This window comes from Phoca vitulina, unplaced genomic scaffold (assembly GCF_004348235.1).
Source record: "Phoca vitulina isolate PV1807 unplaced genomic scaffold, GSC_HSeal_1.0 scaffold33, whole genome shotgun sequence".
Classification (NCBI taxonomy): Eukaryota; Metazoa; Chordata; class Mammalia; order Carnivora; family Phocidae; genus Phoca; species Phoca vitulina.
In genome coordinates, this window is record NW_022589736.1 from 2,329,741 (window position 1) to 2,347,174 (window position 17,434).

Consider the following 17,434-nt stretch of genomic DNA (forward strand, 5'->3'; position numbering starts at 1 on the left):
TTTTTTTTTTTTTTAAAGATTTTTTATTTATTTATTTGAGAGAGAGAATGAGATAGAGAGAGAGAGCACGAGCAGGGGGAGGGTCAGAGGGAGAAGCAGACTCCCCGCTGAGCAGGGAGCCCGATGCGGGACTTGATCCCGGGACTCCAGGATCATGACCCGAGCTGAAGGCAGTCGCTTAACCAACTGAGCCACCCAGGCGCCCCCCCCTTCCCTTCTATAAACTCTCAACAAACAACCCCCAGTCCCTTCCCAAGCAGGACAAAATTCAAAAGACACCCACAGGTAAAGTCCCTCCTTCCAATCCTAGGCCAGCGGGTTCCCTCCCCCAGAGTCAATCAGCATAACCTGCTGCTGGATGCTTCCAGTCATTTTATGTCTTTGGTGCATGCAAATACAATTTTTAAAAATCTTCCTACAGGGGCGCCTTGGTGGCTCAGTCGGTTAAGTGCCTGACTCTTGATTGTGGCTCAGGTCATGATCTCAGGGTTGTGAAATCGAGCCCCTGGCCTGCTTAGGAGACTCTTTCCCTCTCCCTCTACCCCTCCCCCCTCTCTCTAAAAAAATTTTCCTACGAAAATGGTAGCTTTCTATACCCGTTGTTCTGCCCTTTCCTTTTTTCAGCCAAAGCTACATCTGGCAGACCCTTCCCAATCGGTATATAGAGCTTCCTGGTTTGCCGCCACACTGGATCAGTGTTTGAATCACGGTGTGAATGTCCATGATTTGAATGCCCCATTGCCTAATGACCAATATCTGGACGTATGAGGTACCATAATGCAATCTCACACTTCTGTGAGCATCTCTACAGGGAAAATGCACAGAGGTGGGACGACTGAAGCAAAGCTATGTGCTCTTCTCACTTTGGTAGCTGAGTCCAGAGACTTCCGGAAGCTCTAACCTACTGCTCACTAAATACAGTAATGTCATGGGCCCACAATCTCCCCCTTCCAGTGTGATCAAACTTTTTGATCTTTGCAGATTTGTTAGGTTTAAGAAAAAAAAGCCGTCTACAGGCTTTTCAATTTGCATTTCTCTAAGGAGGGGAGGTTGGAGTCTGTTCTTGTTCATTTGCATATCCTTTACAGGCGTCTTCTTGGATTTACTGGAGAGTGGGTATTTTGTTATTGATTTGTAGGGACTCTTCATTATTAAACTATTATCAATCTTTTTTTTTTTTTTTTAAAGATTTTACTTATTTATTTGTCAGATTGAGAGAGAGAAAGCCCGAGCACAAGCAGGGGGGAGCAGCAGGCAGAGGGAGAAGCAGGTTCCTCCCTGAGCAGGGAGCCCAAAGCGGGGCTCATCCCAGGACCCTGGGATTCATGACCTGAGCAGAAGGCAGACACTTAACTGACTGAGCCACCAGGCGTCCCTAAACCATTATCAATCTTGGAATGCCTGGGTGGCTCAGATGGTTAAGCGGCTGCCTCCGTCGCAGCTCATGATCCCAGAGTCCTGGCATCGAGTCCGGCATGGGGCTCCTTGCTCAGCGGGGAGCCTGCTTTTCCCTCTGTCTGCTGCTCCCCCTGCTTGTGCTAGCTTGCTCTGAGAAATAAGTAAAACCTTAAAAAAAAAAAAACTATTATTAATCTTATTAAGATCGGGTCTTTGTGATAGGAGTGGCAAGCATGTCCTTCCAAGTTTATGGATTGTTTCTTGACATTGCATAAGGCAGTCGTCTGGCTCTGGCTCTGCAGAAAGCTTTGATTTCACCTAGTTGAATTTCCGCCTCCCCTCTAGTGTGCTGGGTTTGAGGTCATTATTTAGAAACGTCCTGGCTTCCACCAAGACTCTGAAAAAGTTCCCCCAAGTTTTCTTCTTTTTTAAGGCCTAAATCCTTATTCCGTTTGGAATCTAACCCAATGTGAAGGATGAGGGGTGAATCCCACTCACTGATGCAAATCGCCACCTTAAAGAGTACGAAATTCCCACTCGTCCATGGAGCCTTTTCATTTTTCCATAGAAGTGTGTTCTTTACACACACCCGCCCCGCCCCGAGGCCCTCATCACGCGTCGCCCGGCCCACGACTCAGGGAACCCAGACGCTGGCGTCCCATGGACCCCAGCAAGTGTAGGAAGCACTTGGGGCGCTCGCCTGCCGCCTCAGATCCACAGTGGTTTCCAATTCACAACCCGCCACTTTCCTTTCTGAATCCCTGGGTCCCGCGCCAGCCCTCTGCCCTCATGCACCCGGGTCCCAAGTCCCTCCTGCGCCCGACTGGGTCCCGCGCCAGCCCACCCCCCCCCCCCCCGCGCCCCCCCCGCCCCACGCCCCCCGCTGGGTCCCGCGCCAGCCCGCGGCCCCCCCGTGCACCCTCCGTCCCATGTCCTTCCCGCGCCCGATTAGGTCCCGCGCTAGCCCGCCGCCCCCCGTGTCTCCTCCGTCCCACGTCCCCCGCGCGCCCCACTGGGTCTCGCGCCAGCCCGCCGCTCCCCCATGCCAGCTCCGTCCCACGTCCCCAGAGTGCCCCACTGGGCTCCGAGCCAGCCCGCCGCCCTCCCGTGTCCCCTCCGTCCCACGTCCTTCCCGCGCCAGCCCGCCGCCGCCCCGTGCCCGCTCCGTCCCACGTCCCCCGAGCGCCCCACTGGGTCCCGCGCCAGCCCTCCGCCCCCGGCCCCTCTCGGTTCCGCGTCCCCCGCGCGCACTGCGTGACCCTCCATCCTATCCCGCCCTACCTCCCCCCATCTGCGCGCGCGGTGGCGGGTCGGCATTCCCTCTCAGTCCACGACCTTCCTCTGACCCATTTTCCTCGCGCTCCCCGTGTTCCCAAGTCGCCTTCGGCCCGCTTCGGCCCCCCGCCAGCGTCCTCCTTCCGATTCCTGTCCCCGAGTCCGGCTCCGGCCACTGCTCCCGGCAGGGCGGGGCCTCGCAGGCGGAAGTGCCCGGGGCGCCGGCGGCTGGGACCGGCCGGGACGATGGGAGCCCGGGGCAGAGGCGGCAGCGGCAGCGGCGGGGGCCGCAGTGGCGGCGGTGGCTGCCCGGGCGGCGGCGGGGGCGGGCGGCCGGGGACGCGGTCCGGGTAGCGCCGGGCCGAGCGCGGAGCCATGGGCCGGGCTGGGACCGGGACCGGGGGCGCGGCGGTGGCGGTGGCAGTGGCAGGGCCGTTGCTGCTGATGTTGCTCGCTGGGCCCCCGCCTACCGCCGCCAGCGACAGCAGGAAGAGCGGTGAGCCGGCGCGGACCCGCGGGTGCCATGGGGGGGGGGGGGGGGGGCGGGGGCCCGGCGGGTTGGGGGGCTGCTGGGAGGCGGAGTCTGGATTGTGTCTGGATTGTGACTCACCCTGGGGGCGCCTGTGCGCTCACCTGGCGCGGGCTCAGGGCCCAGGTCCCCACCCCAGGTGGGGGGGTGGGGGGGGGCCAGGGCAGCCCCTTGCGGGCGCCCCGTGTTAAAGTAGAAGTAGTCGGGGTGGAAAGGACGCCGGCGCCCCCTCCATTGTCCCCAGGGCCGAGTTCGTCCAGACTGGCCCCTTGGAGTGCGCCCTCCCTTCCCGGTTCCTCCCTACGCGTTTAGGTAGGGCACAGCCGCGCTCCAAGGGACGTGGAGGTGGAGGAGTGCAGGGGGACCCAGCTGGGAGGCCCACTGGAAAAAGGGTTGTGCGGTGGGCTTCCAGGGCGCCCCCCTGGCCTCGGAGAGGGGCGGGTTTGGGAGAAAGTTGCTTAGGTCCAGGAGAGGGGCCAGGTGGGTTTTCCGTCTTCACCCTTCACAGGGTCATACCCAACCCAAGTGCAGTGACTTTCAGCAGCCGTGCTTCTTGGAGGCTGGACTCCCACGGGGACCCGAGGAGCCTGGTAGGCCAGGGTGGTCTGAGGGTCCCCACCCTGGACTGAACCTCTAGGAGGTGGCTAGACCAGGAGATGCTGTCCCTCCGGGTCCTCCTGGGGGTGTTGAGTAGCCTCCCTGAGGACCCTGTGGCCAGGGCTGGGAGGGCCCAAATGCCCCCCTGGGCAGCAGCCGGCTTATCCAGCACAGCATGGGGCTCTCTACCTCCACTTCCTGGCCCCCTGCCCCTCCCCCCTTCTCTGAAACCCTCCAAGCTCCTATTTCTTTGAGGGCTGTGCCTCTGGTTTCTGAGCTTGGCACAGCTTGAAATGAAAGGTGGTTTCCCCAGAGATTGGCTCCGGATTCAATTGCTCCGTTGGGTATTGCCATACTTTGTCCACCTTTTTCTCCATCCTGGGGTCAGGGCCCGGTGAGGGCTCACTGGTGGGGGGCTTATGGAGATGGAAAACTTGGGGCAGCCCCTCACCTCTTAGGCCTGCTGAGAAGTCAGGCCACTGTGTGGCCCTGGTTTCTGGAGTCTGTGCATGGGCAGAGTCCCTGTACTGGGTACCTGTCCTGCTTTGGAGGGTGTGGGATAGTGCGGGGATAGTGTGCTCTCTCTCGGGTTCCCAGGACAGGCTCAGGGACTTTCTCTCTTTTCTGTCTAACCCTGTGTCCTCGGAGGGGCCTGTGGGGCAGGGCTGGGGTACATGAAGCTGGTGCTCCCTGATAGAGGTAATGTGCTAACGACCTGGTGTTCAGCAAGATAACCCCGTGGGTGTCTGGGGCAGGGAGGTCAGGCTATAGAGCTGGGGTGCTGGAGGAGCTAAGTAGCCCTGGGAAGGGGGTTCACTGGGTCTTAGGGGGACCTTGAGCAGGTCTCTTATCTCCTATGCACCTGCTGAAACCTACCAGCTGTGTTCCAGGTGCCCTCAGGCTGGCATTCCGGCGCTGGCAGTGGCCAGAAGTCCTTGCCCCTTTCAGGCCAGGGTGCTGGGTGCCCAGCTGGCAGACTGTTTCTCTACGGTCCCCTGGTCCTGAGGTGGAGGTGGGGAGCTGTCCTACCTCGGCTCCCTAACACTTTTCTCCGCCGTTCTCATCATGTTATCCTGGGGGCTGAAGCAGCCTCACGAGGAGGTTTGTGTTAGTTCAGCAGCTCCTGGCTTCCTAGTGTTCAGTCCACAGCCTGGTGGATGGGACCTGGTGGCCAGCAGCCACCCGGAGAGTCTGGGATTCCTCCCGCATAGAGCCTACCCCTGAGCACCCTGCTGTGTGGGGCTGCTTTGCAGCTCAGACTGGCTTTGCAAGTGGGTCATTATCTTCTCTCCCGTGCCTCCCATGGGAGGGTCAGGAGGCTGGCGGGAGAGCAGATGCTCACCTGGCTCCCGTCCCTGCTCACCTGGCTCACCTTGAGGGGCCCGGGCCTGCGGCCGAGGTGGTGTCAGCCAGCCACTCTCCCAGTGGGGCAGAGACAGGCATTCAGCTTGGAAGAGCGGGAGGCCGCACCCTGTGTCCACAGTGCATTTCTTCCGGAAGCACTTTAATATCCATTAACTTTGGAGGGCAGGGCACCTGAAGGGAGGTGCTGTCTACCTCAGCCAACTCACAAGGAAGCTGGGACTCAGAGAAAGGAAGGGACACCCAAGGTCACCAGAGGTATGAGGCCTGAGCTGGTGCTGGGGCTGGACTCCCGGCCATCCAGCCCAGGCACGTCATGACCAGACCCCACGCCCGATTAGCTGTCCCCAGGAGCACAGAGAACACTCAGGGTGTTTCTGTCCTGTAGGAGCCCCAAGAGGGCGGGTTGTGGGTGGGCACCACGCGTGGAGTGAGACACCTGCTCTGGTGCCGGTTGTGCTCAGTCAGTGGACACCCCCAGCAGGGGCCTCATCCAGGGAGGGGCCTCCGGTCTCTGTGCTGAGCCCCAGAAGACTCAGAGCTGGTCCTGGAATGGTTGGCATGACACAGGCTGAGTTTTAGAGTGTGGAGGGGAGGGTAGCCGGGGAGCCACAGAGGTGAAGACCTGAGAGCTGCTAGGAGGGTGGGCACAGGGGCGCCCCAGGCTGGGGCCATGGGCAGTTTGTCTTTGTGCCACCCTGCGTGAGCATAGGAACCAGCTGTCCCTTCGTCTTCACAGCCGGCCAGGCTTCCGGCCTGGGCCCTCCTCCCCCCAGGGTCTCTGCTCGCTTCCTCTCTGGGTGAGGGGGAACTCAGGCTCTCGTCTGGCTGTGTCTCAAGTCATCACGGGGCTGAGCAGGGGGCCAGGCTCTGGGCCTGAACCCCCTCAGCACAGCATGCCCCACAGCATGGAGCAGGAGGGGCTCCGAGGAGGTGGAGTGAGTGTTCTGGTGTCCGGTGCCCAGGACAAACGTGAGGTGGGGGCAGGCCTACCACCCTGAACACTTCCCGTGACCCTCAGCCTCCATCTCTTGGCCCCCGAGCTGCTGGGGCTGCAGTACTGAGTGAGACCATGACAGCGTGCAGGGGCGGTGGGGGGTGGGGGGGCGTCGGAGGCGTCTGGGGTGACAGGTGTGGGGGGCTCGTTCTGGAAGCTGCCCGATGGGTGGGATGTCGGTGATCTGGGGAGGTTTGGCAGAGACATGGCTTCAGGGTCGGAGCCTGTGCCCCGGAGAGATCAGTGGTGGGGGTGGAGAGGGTTAGAAAGATGACAGCCATGGTCGAGAATGCGCGGCAGCTGAGAGAGAATGTGGTGGTGGCGGGAAAACCTGAGTCCTGGGCCTGCTGGGGGGGACAGCGACAGGTCCAGCTGGGGGTGCCAGGCTCATCCCTCTGTGGGATCCCGTGAGGAGGCGGGGGCCTGGCTGACAGCACCCTTCTCCCCGCAGACATCAGGCTGGTGTCCGAACATTTCTCACAGTCCCCACAGAAGCTGTCTTTCTACAGCTGGTATGGCAGCGCCAGACTCTTCCATTTCCGTGTGCCCCCGGACGCCGTGCTGCTGCGCTGGTTGCTGCAGGTGTCCCGGGGCAGCAGCCCTGCGTGCGCCAACGTGGAGATCACTGTGTAGGTGCCCGCCCGCCCGCCCGCCCGCCCGGGCCCGCCCAGCGTCCACCCCTGACGCCTGTCCTGCTCTCCCTGTCTCCAGGTACTTCCGGTACGGCGCCCCTCCCGTCATCAACCCTTTGGGCACTAGCTTCCCTGCCAACACGTCTGTACAGTCCCCCTTCTTCATCAAGATGCTGCAGAGCAACGCCTCCATCAACATCTCCCACCCGGCACCCGGGGACTGGTTTGTGGCCGCCCACCTGCCCCCCTCCTCCCAGAAGATTGAGATGAAGGTAAGGGGGCTGCCTTCCGGGGATGGGGGGCAGGATCCTTCGCTGCATGAATGCTCAGTCACTGTCGTTTACCTCCCCGGGGCAGACTTGCCTCTGGGTTCTGCTGCCCTGCTCTGGTCCAGTCCTGCCTGGCCCCCATTCCATGCCTGGGCTCTCTGCTCCGGCCCTGGCCACCCCCATGTCTGCATGTTCTTTCCCCCCACACTTCGTTCTCTCCCCAGGGTTTTGCTCCCACCTGTGCCTACATCTTCCAGCCCGACATGCTGGTTGTGCGGGCAGTCGAGGTCTTTATCCTGGAGCCCGACGTTCCCCTTCCGCAGACTCTCCTCTCCCATCCCAGCTACCTCAAGTGAGTGGGACCCTCGGGGAGGCCTAGCCTCCGGGTGCGGTGGAGTGGGTGATCCCACTGTCCTCACTGTGTGGGCCTGGGCCTCAGGGCCCGATGCCCAGCTCCCTTGGGCCAACACCCCGAGTGTGAGTGAGGGGGGGTTTCGTGGCAGCCACAGAGCCTGAGCGAGACTGTGTCCCCTTGGCCACAGAATCTTCATCCCTGAGTACACCCGGGAGCTGCGGCTGGAGCTGCAGGGCTGTGTGAGCAATGGGAGCCTGGGCTGCCCCGTGCGCCTTACCGTGGGCTCGGCCACCCTGCCCAGAAACTTCCAGAAGGTGCTCACATGCATCAGCCCCACCTGGGCCTGCCACCTGTTCCTGCCCTCACCCCCTGGGGACCGGTGGCTGCAAGTGACCGCCAAGAGCCTGGCGGGGCCTCACGTTTTGGTGGCTTTCAGGGCTGTAGCTGCCCTCACAGGTGGGCTGTGTGGAGAGGGCAGGGCGAGGGTGGCTCTGCCCCCTGCCGCTGACCCCCAGGCCTTCCTGCAGCTGAGCCCCTTGTCCTCCTGACAGCCTGCAGGCCGTGGAATCTGAACTCCCAGCACCTCCCGCAGAGCAGCCCAAACCAGAGCTGTAACGCCTCCACTGGTCTGCTGCCCCCGAGCCCTGGCTGCCACGGCCTGGGCAGGAGCAGCAGGGTGGGCGGTGGCCCCTTCTGCCTCGTGAGCTACCCGGTCATTCGGGAAGACATGGACGTGGTGTCTGTACGCTTCTGGCCCGCGGACAGGGTCTCGGTGCTGGTGCGGCCAGCCACGCCCTCAGTGATGCGGCTGTACCTCAGCACAGGCATGGACAGTGGGGGCTCCCTCACCATCTCCCTGCAGGCCAACAAGGTACCTTTACCTGTGAGCGCCTTGTGGCCGGGCTCAGCTCAGGGCTCTCACCTGCCCAGGCTGAGGGATGCTGCTCAGGTCTTCCTGCCTTGACTTTGGCACAGACACAGGTCAGCCTTTTGGGCAACACCTGACCCCAGCAGGCCCTGGGGCAGAGTAGGGGCTCTGTCTGAGGAAAGGAAGGCCTGTTCTGTTGCCTAAGGAAGTGAGGCCGCGGGTGGGATCGGGCTGGGTGTCCCTGGTCCTGGGGGGACGGGTCCTGGAAAGGCCCTGGGCCAGCGGGAGCCACCGAGAACGGAGCCTAGCACCAGAGAGAGTGGGAACTTAGGGCAGTTGCACTGGGGCTGGGGCTGACTGCATGGCCTCGCCTTCCAGACTGCAATTACCAACAACACCTTGGTAGCGGTCTGCCTGAACGCCGCCTCCCCCTTCCTCGGCTTCAACACATCGCTCAACTGCACCACAGGTATGGGCCGGCAGCATCCGGCCAGTGTCCCCAGCCAGCCCCTCTGGCCGTCTCTGCTCAGGCCCTCCCCCTTCCCTGCAGCCTTCTTCCAGGGCCACCCCCTGTCTCTGAGTGCCGCATCGCGCAAGGCCGACCTCATCATCCCCTACCCAGAGACAGACAACTGGTACCTCTCCCTGCAGCTTGTATGCCCCGAGAATCCTGAGTAAGTAGACTTGGGGACCACCAGTGGGGGTCAGGTGGCATGGGGCTGCCCGGGTGCAAGTTCGGGAGTGATCAAGCCTCCTGCAAGCCACGTGGGGTCAGTTGCCTTCCGGGAGTTATGAGGGATTCTGCTCACCCTTCCTGCTGCAGCCCCGGGAGTCAGGACACAAGGAGGGGGACCAGTCCAGGACACAGCCCTGGGAGACTGGGACTCGGGGCAGGGCGAGGGGAAAGGGCATCTCGGCCTCGGCAGGGCTCACAGCTGCTGTCCTCCAAGGCTGGGAGCCTGGGGGCCTCAAGTCTGGGTCCGTGTGTCCAAGAGCCTGCTGAGAGCACGGACGAGGGACTGGCCAGCAGATGTCAGCAGCTAGCCTTCCTGTGGCCCCTTCCTCACAGGGAGTGCGAGCAGGCCTCGGTCCTCGTGGAGACCACCTTGTCCTTGGTGCCCTGCCTGAATGACTGCGGTCCCTACGGCCAGTGCCTCCTTCTGCGCAGACTCAGCTACTTGTATGCAGGCTGCAGCTGCAAGGCCGGTGAGGGCCGGGCCCGAGGCCTCCAGACGTTTCTTTTTTTTTTTTAAGTTTCTTTATTTAAGTAATCTGTACACCCAAGGTGGGGCTCCAACTCACGACCCCAAGATCAAGAGTTGCATGCTCCTCCGACTGAGCCAGCCAGGCACCTTGCCTGCAGACCCTTTTGCCCTTGGCCTCTCAGCCTGGTGCCTTCCTCTGGGAGCCCATCACCCCTCTGTCAAGGCCGGAGAGTCACTCTGCCAAACAAGGGCAAATGTCTCCTCCTCATTCCTCCCCTGCTTCCTCAGTCCCCTGCCCCCTGCCTCCCAGGCACAGATGGCACCCCCAGAGAGAGTCCTGCCTCCTGACCTTGGCCTGCCCTCCCCACACCTGCCCCAGCCTGGCCCACGCCTGGCCCACGCCTGCCCCAGCCTGCCCCACACATGCCCCACACCTGCCCCACGCACGCCCCACGCCTGCCCCACGCACGCCCCACACCTGCCCCACGCCTGCCCCACGCACGCCCCATGCATGCCTCACGCATGCCCCGGCCTACCCCACGCATGACCCACGCATGCCCCACGCCTGCCCTGGCCTGACCCACGCCTACCCCGGCCTGCTGCACGCCTGCCCCACGCATGCCCCACGCCTGCCCCGGCCTGCCACATGCCGCCCCACGCCTGCCCTGGGTGAGGAAGGGGCTTCTTTGCAGGCCTCTAGGTGAGGGATAGGCCCTGAGCTTCAGAAGGAACCCCCCTCCCCGGCCTCAGCCCCCTGGCGTCACACTGGCCCACAGGCTGGCGTGGATGGAGCTGCACGGACAACAGCACAGCCCAGACCGTGGCCCAGCAGAGGGTGGCCACCCTCCTTCTCACCCTCAGCAACCTCATGTTCTTGGCCCCCATCGCTGTCTCGGTGTACCGCTCATTCCTGGTGGAGGCCTCCGTCTATGCCTACACCATGTTCTTCTCCACGGTAGGCTCGCTCCACTGCCTCGGGGATGTGGGGGCGGGGCTGGCTGGGGGGCGCTGGGCCGCGGCTTACCACCCCTGCTCTGCAGTTCTACCATGCCTGCGACCAGCCCGGGGAGGCCGTGCTGTGCATCCTCGGCTATGACACCCTGCAGTACTGCGACTTTCTGGGCTCTGGGGTGTCCATCTGGGTCACCATCCTCTGCATGGCGCGGCTGAAGGCAGCCCAGAAACATGTGAGTGACTCCTGACGCCTGGGTCTGGGCTCCAGGCATGCCCCATATTGAGGAAGAGACCAGAAAGAGGGCTTGGCTCTTAGAAACCTGCCTTCTCTTGTAAAGACCATTCTCCTGCTGGAGGAAGCTGCCTCCGGCTGGGAGGGGCCGGCTGCTTGGAGAGGGCCAGGAAAGAAAGGTGGTGGGCAGGGTCAAGTGAGGCCCCCAGCCTGTCTCTCCCAGAGCCCCCTTCAGAGAGGAAGCCTAGAGTGCCAACCCTAGGCCAGACCTCCCTGAGAAGCCCCCAGCTGTGCTCCTGCAGTCCTTGTGCAGAGGACACTTTGGGACTTTTCTGCCTCAACTGGCTCTGACTAATAAGGACACATGCCTGGGGCCTTGCCTGGCCACATTTGTGCCTCAGAAGTCCACTTGTGGACGGATCAATGGAAGCCCTGGGTCCCAGCAATGCAGAGCAGGACAAAGTGTGCCAGCAACTCTAAGGCCAAGGGACAGTGGGGGCCAGCAGGACGATGGCCATGCCCAGGTCACCGGACCTTGCGTTGTCATGAACGACTGGCTGAGGGTTCCCATGACCTTGTGGTCACCCCTGTGTCTTGCCCAGGTCCTGTTTCTCCTGGGCACGCTGATCTTCGCCATGTCCTTGCAGCTGGACCGCAGGGGTGCCTGGAACATGATGGGGCCTTGTCTCTTTGCCTTTGTGGTCATGGTCACCATGTGGGTAAGGAGCTGGGACAAGCCAGCACTCCTGGCCAGACCCCCCTCCCCTGGTGATTGGGATAAGAGAGTCTGGGATCCCCGCAGACCCCTCATTCTGGCCATGTTCCTGCCCCTGGGCCCGAGTCCTGCACAGCTGCCAAGGACTGCTGGGGGCACCCACAAGGCCCGGGCCTGACACCTGTCAGCTCTTTGTGCCCTTAGGGCCCCCTCCAAGCAGCTACACCGATGTGGTCCGGCTGCCCAGACCTGGCGGGGGGGCCCCGGGAGCTGCGGCTGCAGCCTCCTGTGCCGGACCTCACGCGGCGGCTCTCTCCAGGTGTACCGCTGCGGGCGCCGGCGGCGCTGCTACCCCCCCTCCTGGCAGCGCTGGGTCTTCTACCTCCTGCCCGGCATCTCGATGGCTGCTGTGGCCGTTGCCATCTACACCTCCATGATGACCAGCGACAACTATTACTACACGCACAGCATCTGGCACATGCTACTGGCGGGGAGTGCGGCCTTCCTGCTGCCGCCGCGTGAGCAGCACACCAAGCCCTGGGCCTGCTCGCAGAAGCTCACTTGCCACTATCAGATCTGTAAGAACCACCGAGAGGACCTGTACACGGTGACGTGACATGGCCAGCTCAGGGAGCCCGGCAGCTGTGAACATGACCTCTCTGGCCAGGGGCAGGACCAAAGGAGAAGGACCCTGTCCAGATTGATTTCCAACTGAATAAAATTGCCCTTGCACTCTTTGGCTTCCTCCCGAGGAGAGGAGTGCCCCCCCCCCCCAATTCCCTTGTTCCTGCCGGTTGCTGGCTACCACGGTCCCTCTGCAGGTCCCAGCTGGTGTCTGCAGGGGCCCCTGGGGCCTGGCCCTGGCTGCTTGGAGACCGCAGGTGCCATGCAGGGGCAGGCTCTGTGTTCGGCTGGCTGAAGGATGGTTGGCGATGTGGAGCAAGATTCCCCCATCATCCCTGTTCCCTGTGAGGTGGTGAGGTGAGGCCTAGGGGGACCGAGGAGGCCTGAGCCCACCTCCCACAGGCCTCCGCCCCACTGAGCCTGGGACCGTGCCCTCCTTGCGTCCCTGGCTCCGTGACGAGGTGTGCCCTGATGCCGGCCTTCCCGGGTGTGGGCATGCTCCCTGCTGATGCAGTGGTGTGGGGAGAGGCGACCGCAGTCACCAGACACCTGCTGGGCACTGAGAGGCTGGGTTTTGGCCTTCCGGTCCTGCCCCTCCCCTCCATTCGGCTCTCTGCTTTGGAGGTGCCGCCCCTTGGGAAGAGCTTCCTTAGGAGGGGGCTGCCAAGCTGCTCTGGGAGTGCAGTACCACAGGTCCCACCCTGCCCCAACTCCATCTCTCCAGCCAGCCCATGGGTTCCTGGGCCCTTGCCTGGGGAGCCACTCATGCTCTCCAGTTGCTCCAGGAAAGCAAGTGATGACTGCTGCCCTGTACAGGCCTAACCGTGTGTTTGGGGAGGGGGTTCCCTGAGACCTGGCCCAGCCTTTCTCCATCCTCTGTGGGGGAAGCAGGGTAAGGGGGGCTGACTGCCCCTCCCCTAAGGCAAGACTGCCATGGCTGCCTACCAGGGGTGCCTGAAGTGGCCAGAAGTGGCCACAGGAAGCTGAGGCCTCTGAAGGTGGGGTGGGGTGGGGACAGGCAGCCCTCCCACCTACTGGCCCTGGGGCTTCCCTTCCTGTCCCGCTGCGGCCTCCCCCACCCCTTGTCACCCTGCACTCGGCCCCTAGCACATTCTCTAGGCTTGTAAAGGGGAAACAAACATTTAGATATGGTGGTTTTGGGGGTTACAAGTTTTTAAGACATTAAGACATTTTTATGTAGCTCTGATTTTGCTGTGATTGGTGAGTTTAATATTCTACAGTGATATTTCAAGGCACAAGAGTCTTTTATTTTATTTTATTTATTTATTTATTTTTTAAAGATTTTTTGTTTATTTATTTGACAGAGAGAGAGAGAGCGAGAGAAGGAACACAAGCAGGGGGAGTGGAAGAGGGAGAAGCAGGCTTCCCACCGAGCAGGGAGTCCCGCGGGCTCGAACCCAGGACCCTGGGATCATGACCCGAGCCGAAGGCAGACGCTTAACGACTGAGCCGCCCAGGGGCCCCAAGAGTCTTTAATTTTAGAGTGAGAGTGCAGGGGACGGGGGGCGGGGAGGATCTTAGGCAGGATCTATGCTTCGCGAGGGCCCGATCTCAGGACCCTGGGATCACGACCTGAGCGGAAATCAAGAGTTGGACTCTTAACCGACTGGGCCACCCAGGCACCCCGAGACACAAGAGTTTTTACATCGATTTCTGCTCCCCATCTGGGAGGAGAGGGGGTGGGACCGAGGATGACAAGCTCCACCCCTCCCCGCCCCCAGCTCCGCTCAAGGGGAAAAGGATCCGCATTTGCCGACGGTGCCTTGAGCTGCTGCTGTCACTGCCGGGCATTTTCCACGGTCCCTAAAGACAGGAAATGGGGCGGGACGAGAGTAGACTGACGGGCTTTTCAGCCAGTTAGCGGCGGATGGGGTGCTAGGCGCTGCGTCGCGACTTCTGGTTCCGGTGGGGCGCGGAACTTGGGAGAGGTAGGCTGTGGGCTAGGTCAGGGTCGGGTCTCGTGGGGGCGAGTAGGGACTGCAGATCCAGGCCAGGGACGGGAGTCAGGGTCCAGGATTAGGAGTCTGGGCGAGGGGAGAGGCTACACGGGTAGTTGGGGCCGGATCTGGAGTCCTGGGGCCGCGGTCGGGAGTCCGGGGGACCGGGGTCGGGGCCGGAGGGACCGGGGTCGGGAGTCCGGGGGTCGGCGTTGGGAGTCAAGGGGCTGGGGTCGGGGTCGGGGGAACCGGGGTCGGGAGTCAGAGTCCGGGATTAGGAGTCGGGGCGAGGGGAGAGGCTACACGGGTAGTTGGGGCCGGATCCGGAGTCGTGGGGCCGCGCCGGTAGTCGGGGGGCCAGGGTTGGGAGTCTAGGGGCCAGGGTCGGGGCCGCGGTAGCGGCCGCGGTCGGGAGTCAGGGGACCAGGGTCGGGATCGGAGGGACTGGGGTCGGGAGTCAGTGGGTCGGCGTCGGTAGTCAGAGGATCGGAGTCGGAGTCAGGAGGCTGGGGTCAGGGCCGGGGGTCGGGGTCGGGGGGACCGGGGTCGGGAGTTAGGGGGTCGGCGTCGGTAGTCAGAGGGTCGGAGTCGGGGTCGGGAGTCGGGGCCGCGCGGGTAGTCGGGGCCAGAGTGCGGCCGGGCTGCGGCGTAACGGCGCCACCCCTGTCTCCCGCCAGGCTCGCCGCGATGCCCCTGCACAAGTTCCCGGTCGGCCTGTGGAAGCAGCTCCGGCTGCGGGAAGGTATCTGCTCCCGCTTGCCCCGGCACTACCTGCGCTCCCTGGAGGAGGCGCGGACGCCCACTCCCGTGCACTACAGGCCGCACGGGGTTAAGTTCAAGATCAACCCCAAGAATGGGCAGCGGGAGCGTGTGGAGGATGTACCCATTCCCATTTACTATCCCCCAGAATCTCAGCTGGGGCTCTGGGGTGGGGAGGGCTGGATCCTGGGCCATAGATACATCAACAACGACAAGGTACGTGAGCAGGGCAGGCTTCGGGGTACTCCTCTGGGATTTGCTGTCCTGGGCCCCGGGCTGTGCTCTGGAGGTTCAGGGGGTGGGATGGGGGTGTGTGCTTACAGTGTGGTGGTGTCCTGAGACAGGTTGGTGCAGAGCCACTGGATGGTTAGCCAGATCAAGTGTGAGGAGGAGGAGGAGACCTGTGTGCGAGAGACAGTAGCGGGAGGTCAGGTCTTCGGTCACCTGTCAGCCTGACACGCTGTAGTTTGCCTCCTTCTCGTGACTGCCACTGCATCACTGCACTTAGGAAGGCTGAGAGATGCACAGTCTGCCTTCCACACCGTGCAGTCTCTGGTGGGAAACCTGGAGGGGCTGCTGAGCCCTCTGCAGGGTGGCTGTGTCTTTGAGGGCTCCTGGGGGGCCTCTCCTTTTGTCTTCGGCCCCTTGGTCCCTGGTTTGGAATGTGATGACCTGTGAACCACAGAGTTATGGTTGTACATGTGGTGTGTCTGGAACGCACACCAGCAACCCAGGTAGGGTTGAGGAGAAGCTGATCTCTGGGTCCCCAGGTGGGGCCTGGTCCATCCAACTCTCGGTCCTGAGCCTCAGGAAGATGCCCCGGCCCCATTTGGCTCTGTTGGGAGAAGCAACAGCCCTCATGAGGTCTCTTTTCCTCTCTTAGCTCTCAAAGAGGGTGAAGAAGGTGTGGAAGCCACAGCTGTTTGAGCGTGAGCTCTACAGTGAGATCCTGGACACGAAATTCACCATCACAGTGACCCAGCGGACCCTGGACCTCATTGACGAGGCCTACGGGTTCGACTTCTACATCCTCAAGGCAAGCGGGGGCTGTGCCAGCACACAGCGGAGTCTCCTAGCGAGTCAGAGACTCACTGGGGCACACCCGTGTCTGGGGTGGAGGGACACCGGTGAAATATAAACGGGGTCCCAGTGAGCATTGCTGCCTCCTTCCCTGCTCTCAGACCTTCCTTTGTCCTGTGATGGCCTGGGGCCCTCCCGGTGCTGAGGAGGTGGTGGGGTCTGCTGGAGGGTGGGCAGGGCCCCGCCAGCAACACCTCGCCCCATGCATAGCCTCTTGCCAGACTCCAAAGGAGGACCTGTGCTCCAAGTTCGGGATGGATCTGAAGCGAGGGATGTTGCTGCGGCTTGCCCGACAGGACCCCCAATTGCACCCAGACAACCCCAAGAAGAGGGCAGCCATCTACGACAAGTACAAGGTGAGGGCTTTGGTTTGTACTTTTGGCTCCTCGTGGGTCCCATTGGCGGGCTGTACGTCTGCTCATCGAGTGCCTGGTCTCTCCTGTGCAGGAGTTTGTCATCCCGGAGGCAGAAGCCGAGTGGGTTGGCCTGACGCTAGATGAGGCTGTGGAGAAGCAGAGGCTCCTGGAGGAGAAGGTGAGCACGTGTGAGCACCAGCTGCTGAGCACTAGCAGACCGGTGGGTGGGGAGGCGTACTACCTCAGGGGAAGCCTGGACTGGGGGCCACTGTGCCCGGTGAGCTTGGGGAGGAGCTGCTGCTGTGCACGGCTGGCCCGGTACAACCATGGCCTTGGGTTCCGTGCGGCGTGCCCCCTGCCCTCGAGGTCCTGACTCTGTCCTGCCCACCCCACCCCGCCCCTCAGCTGGCTTCATAAGTTCATGGACAGAAAGACTCTTGGTGGTACCTTTGGTTTCTTTGGCCACGTGGCACCCCCCTGCCCTGCAATCTTCCTGGTATCGAGCTGAGGTCTTTTTGTGTCTGCACCCTGGAAGGGTCTGGAGCTCGTGGTCGCTGCTGGAACAGGGAGCCCACCAGCAGCCGTTGCCCCTGTTCTCTCTGCTTGGTTTATCTGCAACCACAGGGCCCCAAGGCAGGGAAGTGGGGGAGAGATGCCTGGTCCCTGGGTCCCCAAGGGAAGGTGGCCTCTGTCTCGTGGACAGGGCACTATCCTCTGGGCTGGTGGCTGCAGCCAAGCCTGAGGGGTCTAGTCTCATGCCGGATGCCTCTGTTTGGCCAGCAGCAACTGGATTCCTGCCTTCCCCAGAGCGACTCATCCTGACCCTGTCTCGTTCCTGTAGGACCCGACTCCTCTGTTCAGGGTCTATGTGGAGGAGCTGATTGGGCGGCTGCAGCAGCAGACACTGTCGGAGCCCATGGTGGTGCACAAGAGAGCCAGCAAGAAATGACTGCACGGTGACCCAAGCCTGACAACCATGCTCAGCCATGCCCCCCCACCCCGGCACTGTGGACACGAGAGCCTGGGGGGGTGGTGAGGGCCACGTGTGGGTAGCGGATGAACCCGTTCTTCTGTTCTGACTCAGCAGCTCCCAGGGTTGGGTGGGCTTTGTGGAGGCCCCAAGGGGTCTCGTCCCAGCGTCCCCAGAGGTCTGGGGCTGTCTTGCTGCCTCTGTGGCTCCTCCTTCCCCCTGAAGTGGGGTCACCACACTTCGGGGGCAGCACAAGTAAAGTCTGAACTGGGCCGTGTGTGTGCTGCTTTGCTTGGAAG

At 62.2% G+C, this 17,434-nt stretch overlaps 2 protein-coding genes across 5 annotated transcripts; both read left to right on the forward strand.

Annotated features, from left to right (window-relative positions):
• The first annotated feature begins 3,048 nt into the window (after positions 1 to 3,048).
• Positions 3,049 to 13,168, forward strand: PGAP6 (post-glycosylphosphatidylinositol attachment to proteins 6). The gene is made up of 13 exons (XM_032425728.1): positions 3,049 to 3,169; positions 6,610 to 6,787; positions 6,870 to 7,062; positions 7,284 to 7,411; positions 7,602 to 7,870; positions 7,966 to 8,285; positions 8,661 to 8,751; positions 8,833 to 8,956; positions 9,352 to 9,488; positions 10,264 to 10,442; positions 10,528 to 10,674; positions 11,276 to 11,392; positions 11,708 to 13,168. The coding sequence occupies exons 1-13, from the start codon at positions 3,049 to 3,051 to the stop codon at positions 12,002 to 12,004; spliced, it is 2,301 nt and encodes a 766-aa protein (XP_032281619.1). The 3' UTR covers positions 12,005 to 13,168.
• A 742-nt stretch (positions 13,169 to 13,910) lies between these two features.
• MRPL28 (mitochondrial ribosomal protein L28) lies at positions 13,911 to 17,434 on the forward strand. Of its 4 annotated transcripts, none has more exons than XM_032425741.1 (6): positions 13,911 to 13,961; positions 14,648 to 14,945; positions 15,613 to 15,765; positions 16,031 to 16,165; positions 16,257 to 16,343; positions 17,007 to 17,434. In XM_032425741.1, exons 2-6 carry the CDS (start codon positions 14,658 to 14,660, stop codon positions 17,112 to 17,114), a joined length of 771 nt encoding a protein of 256 aa, XP_032281632.1. In that variant the 5' UTR covers positions 13,911 to 13,961; positions 14,648 to 14,657; the 3' UTR covers positions 17,115 to 17,434. The 4 variants fall into 4 exon arrangements, with proteins under 4 accessions (XP_032281632.1, XP_032281636.1, XP_032281634.1 ...); XM_032425745.1 differs by having other exon boundaries at positions 16,949 to 17,033; XM_032425743.1 differs by lacking the exon at positions 13,911 to 13,961 and adding an exon at positions 13,965 to 13,977.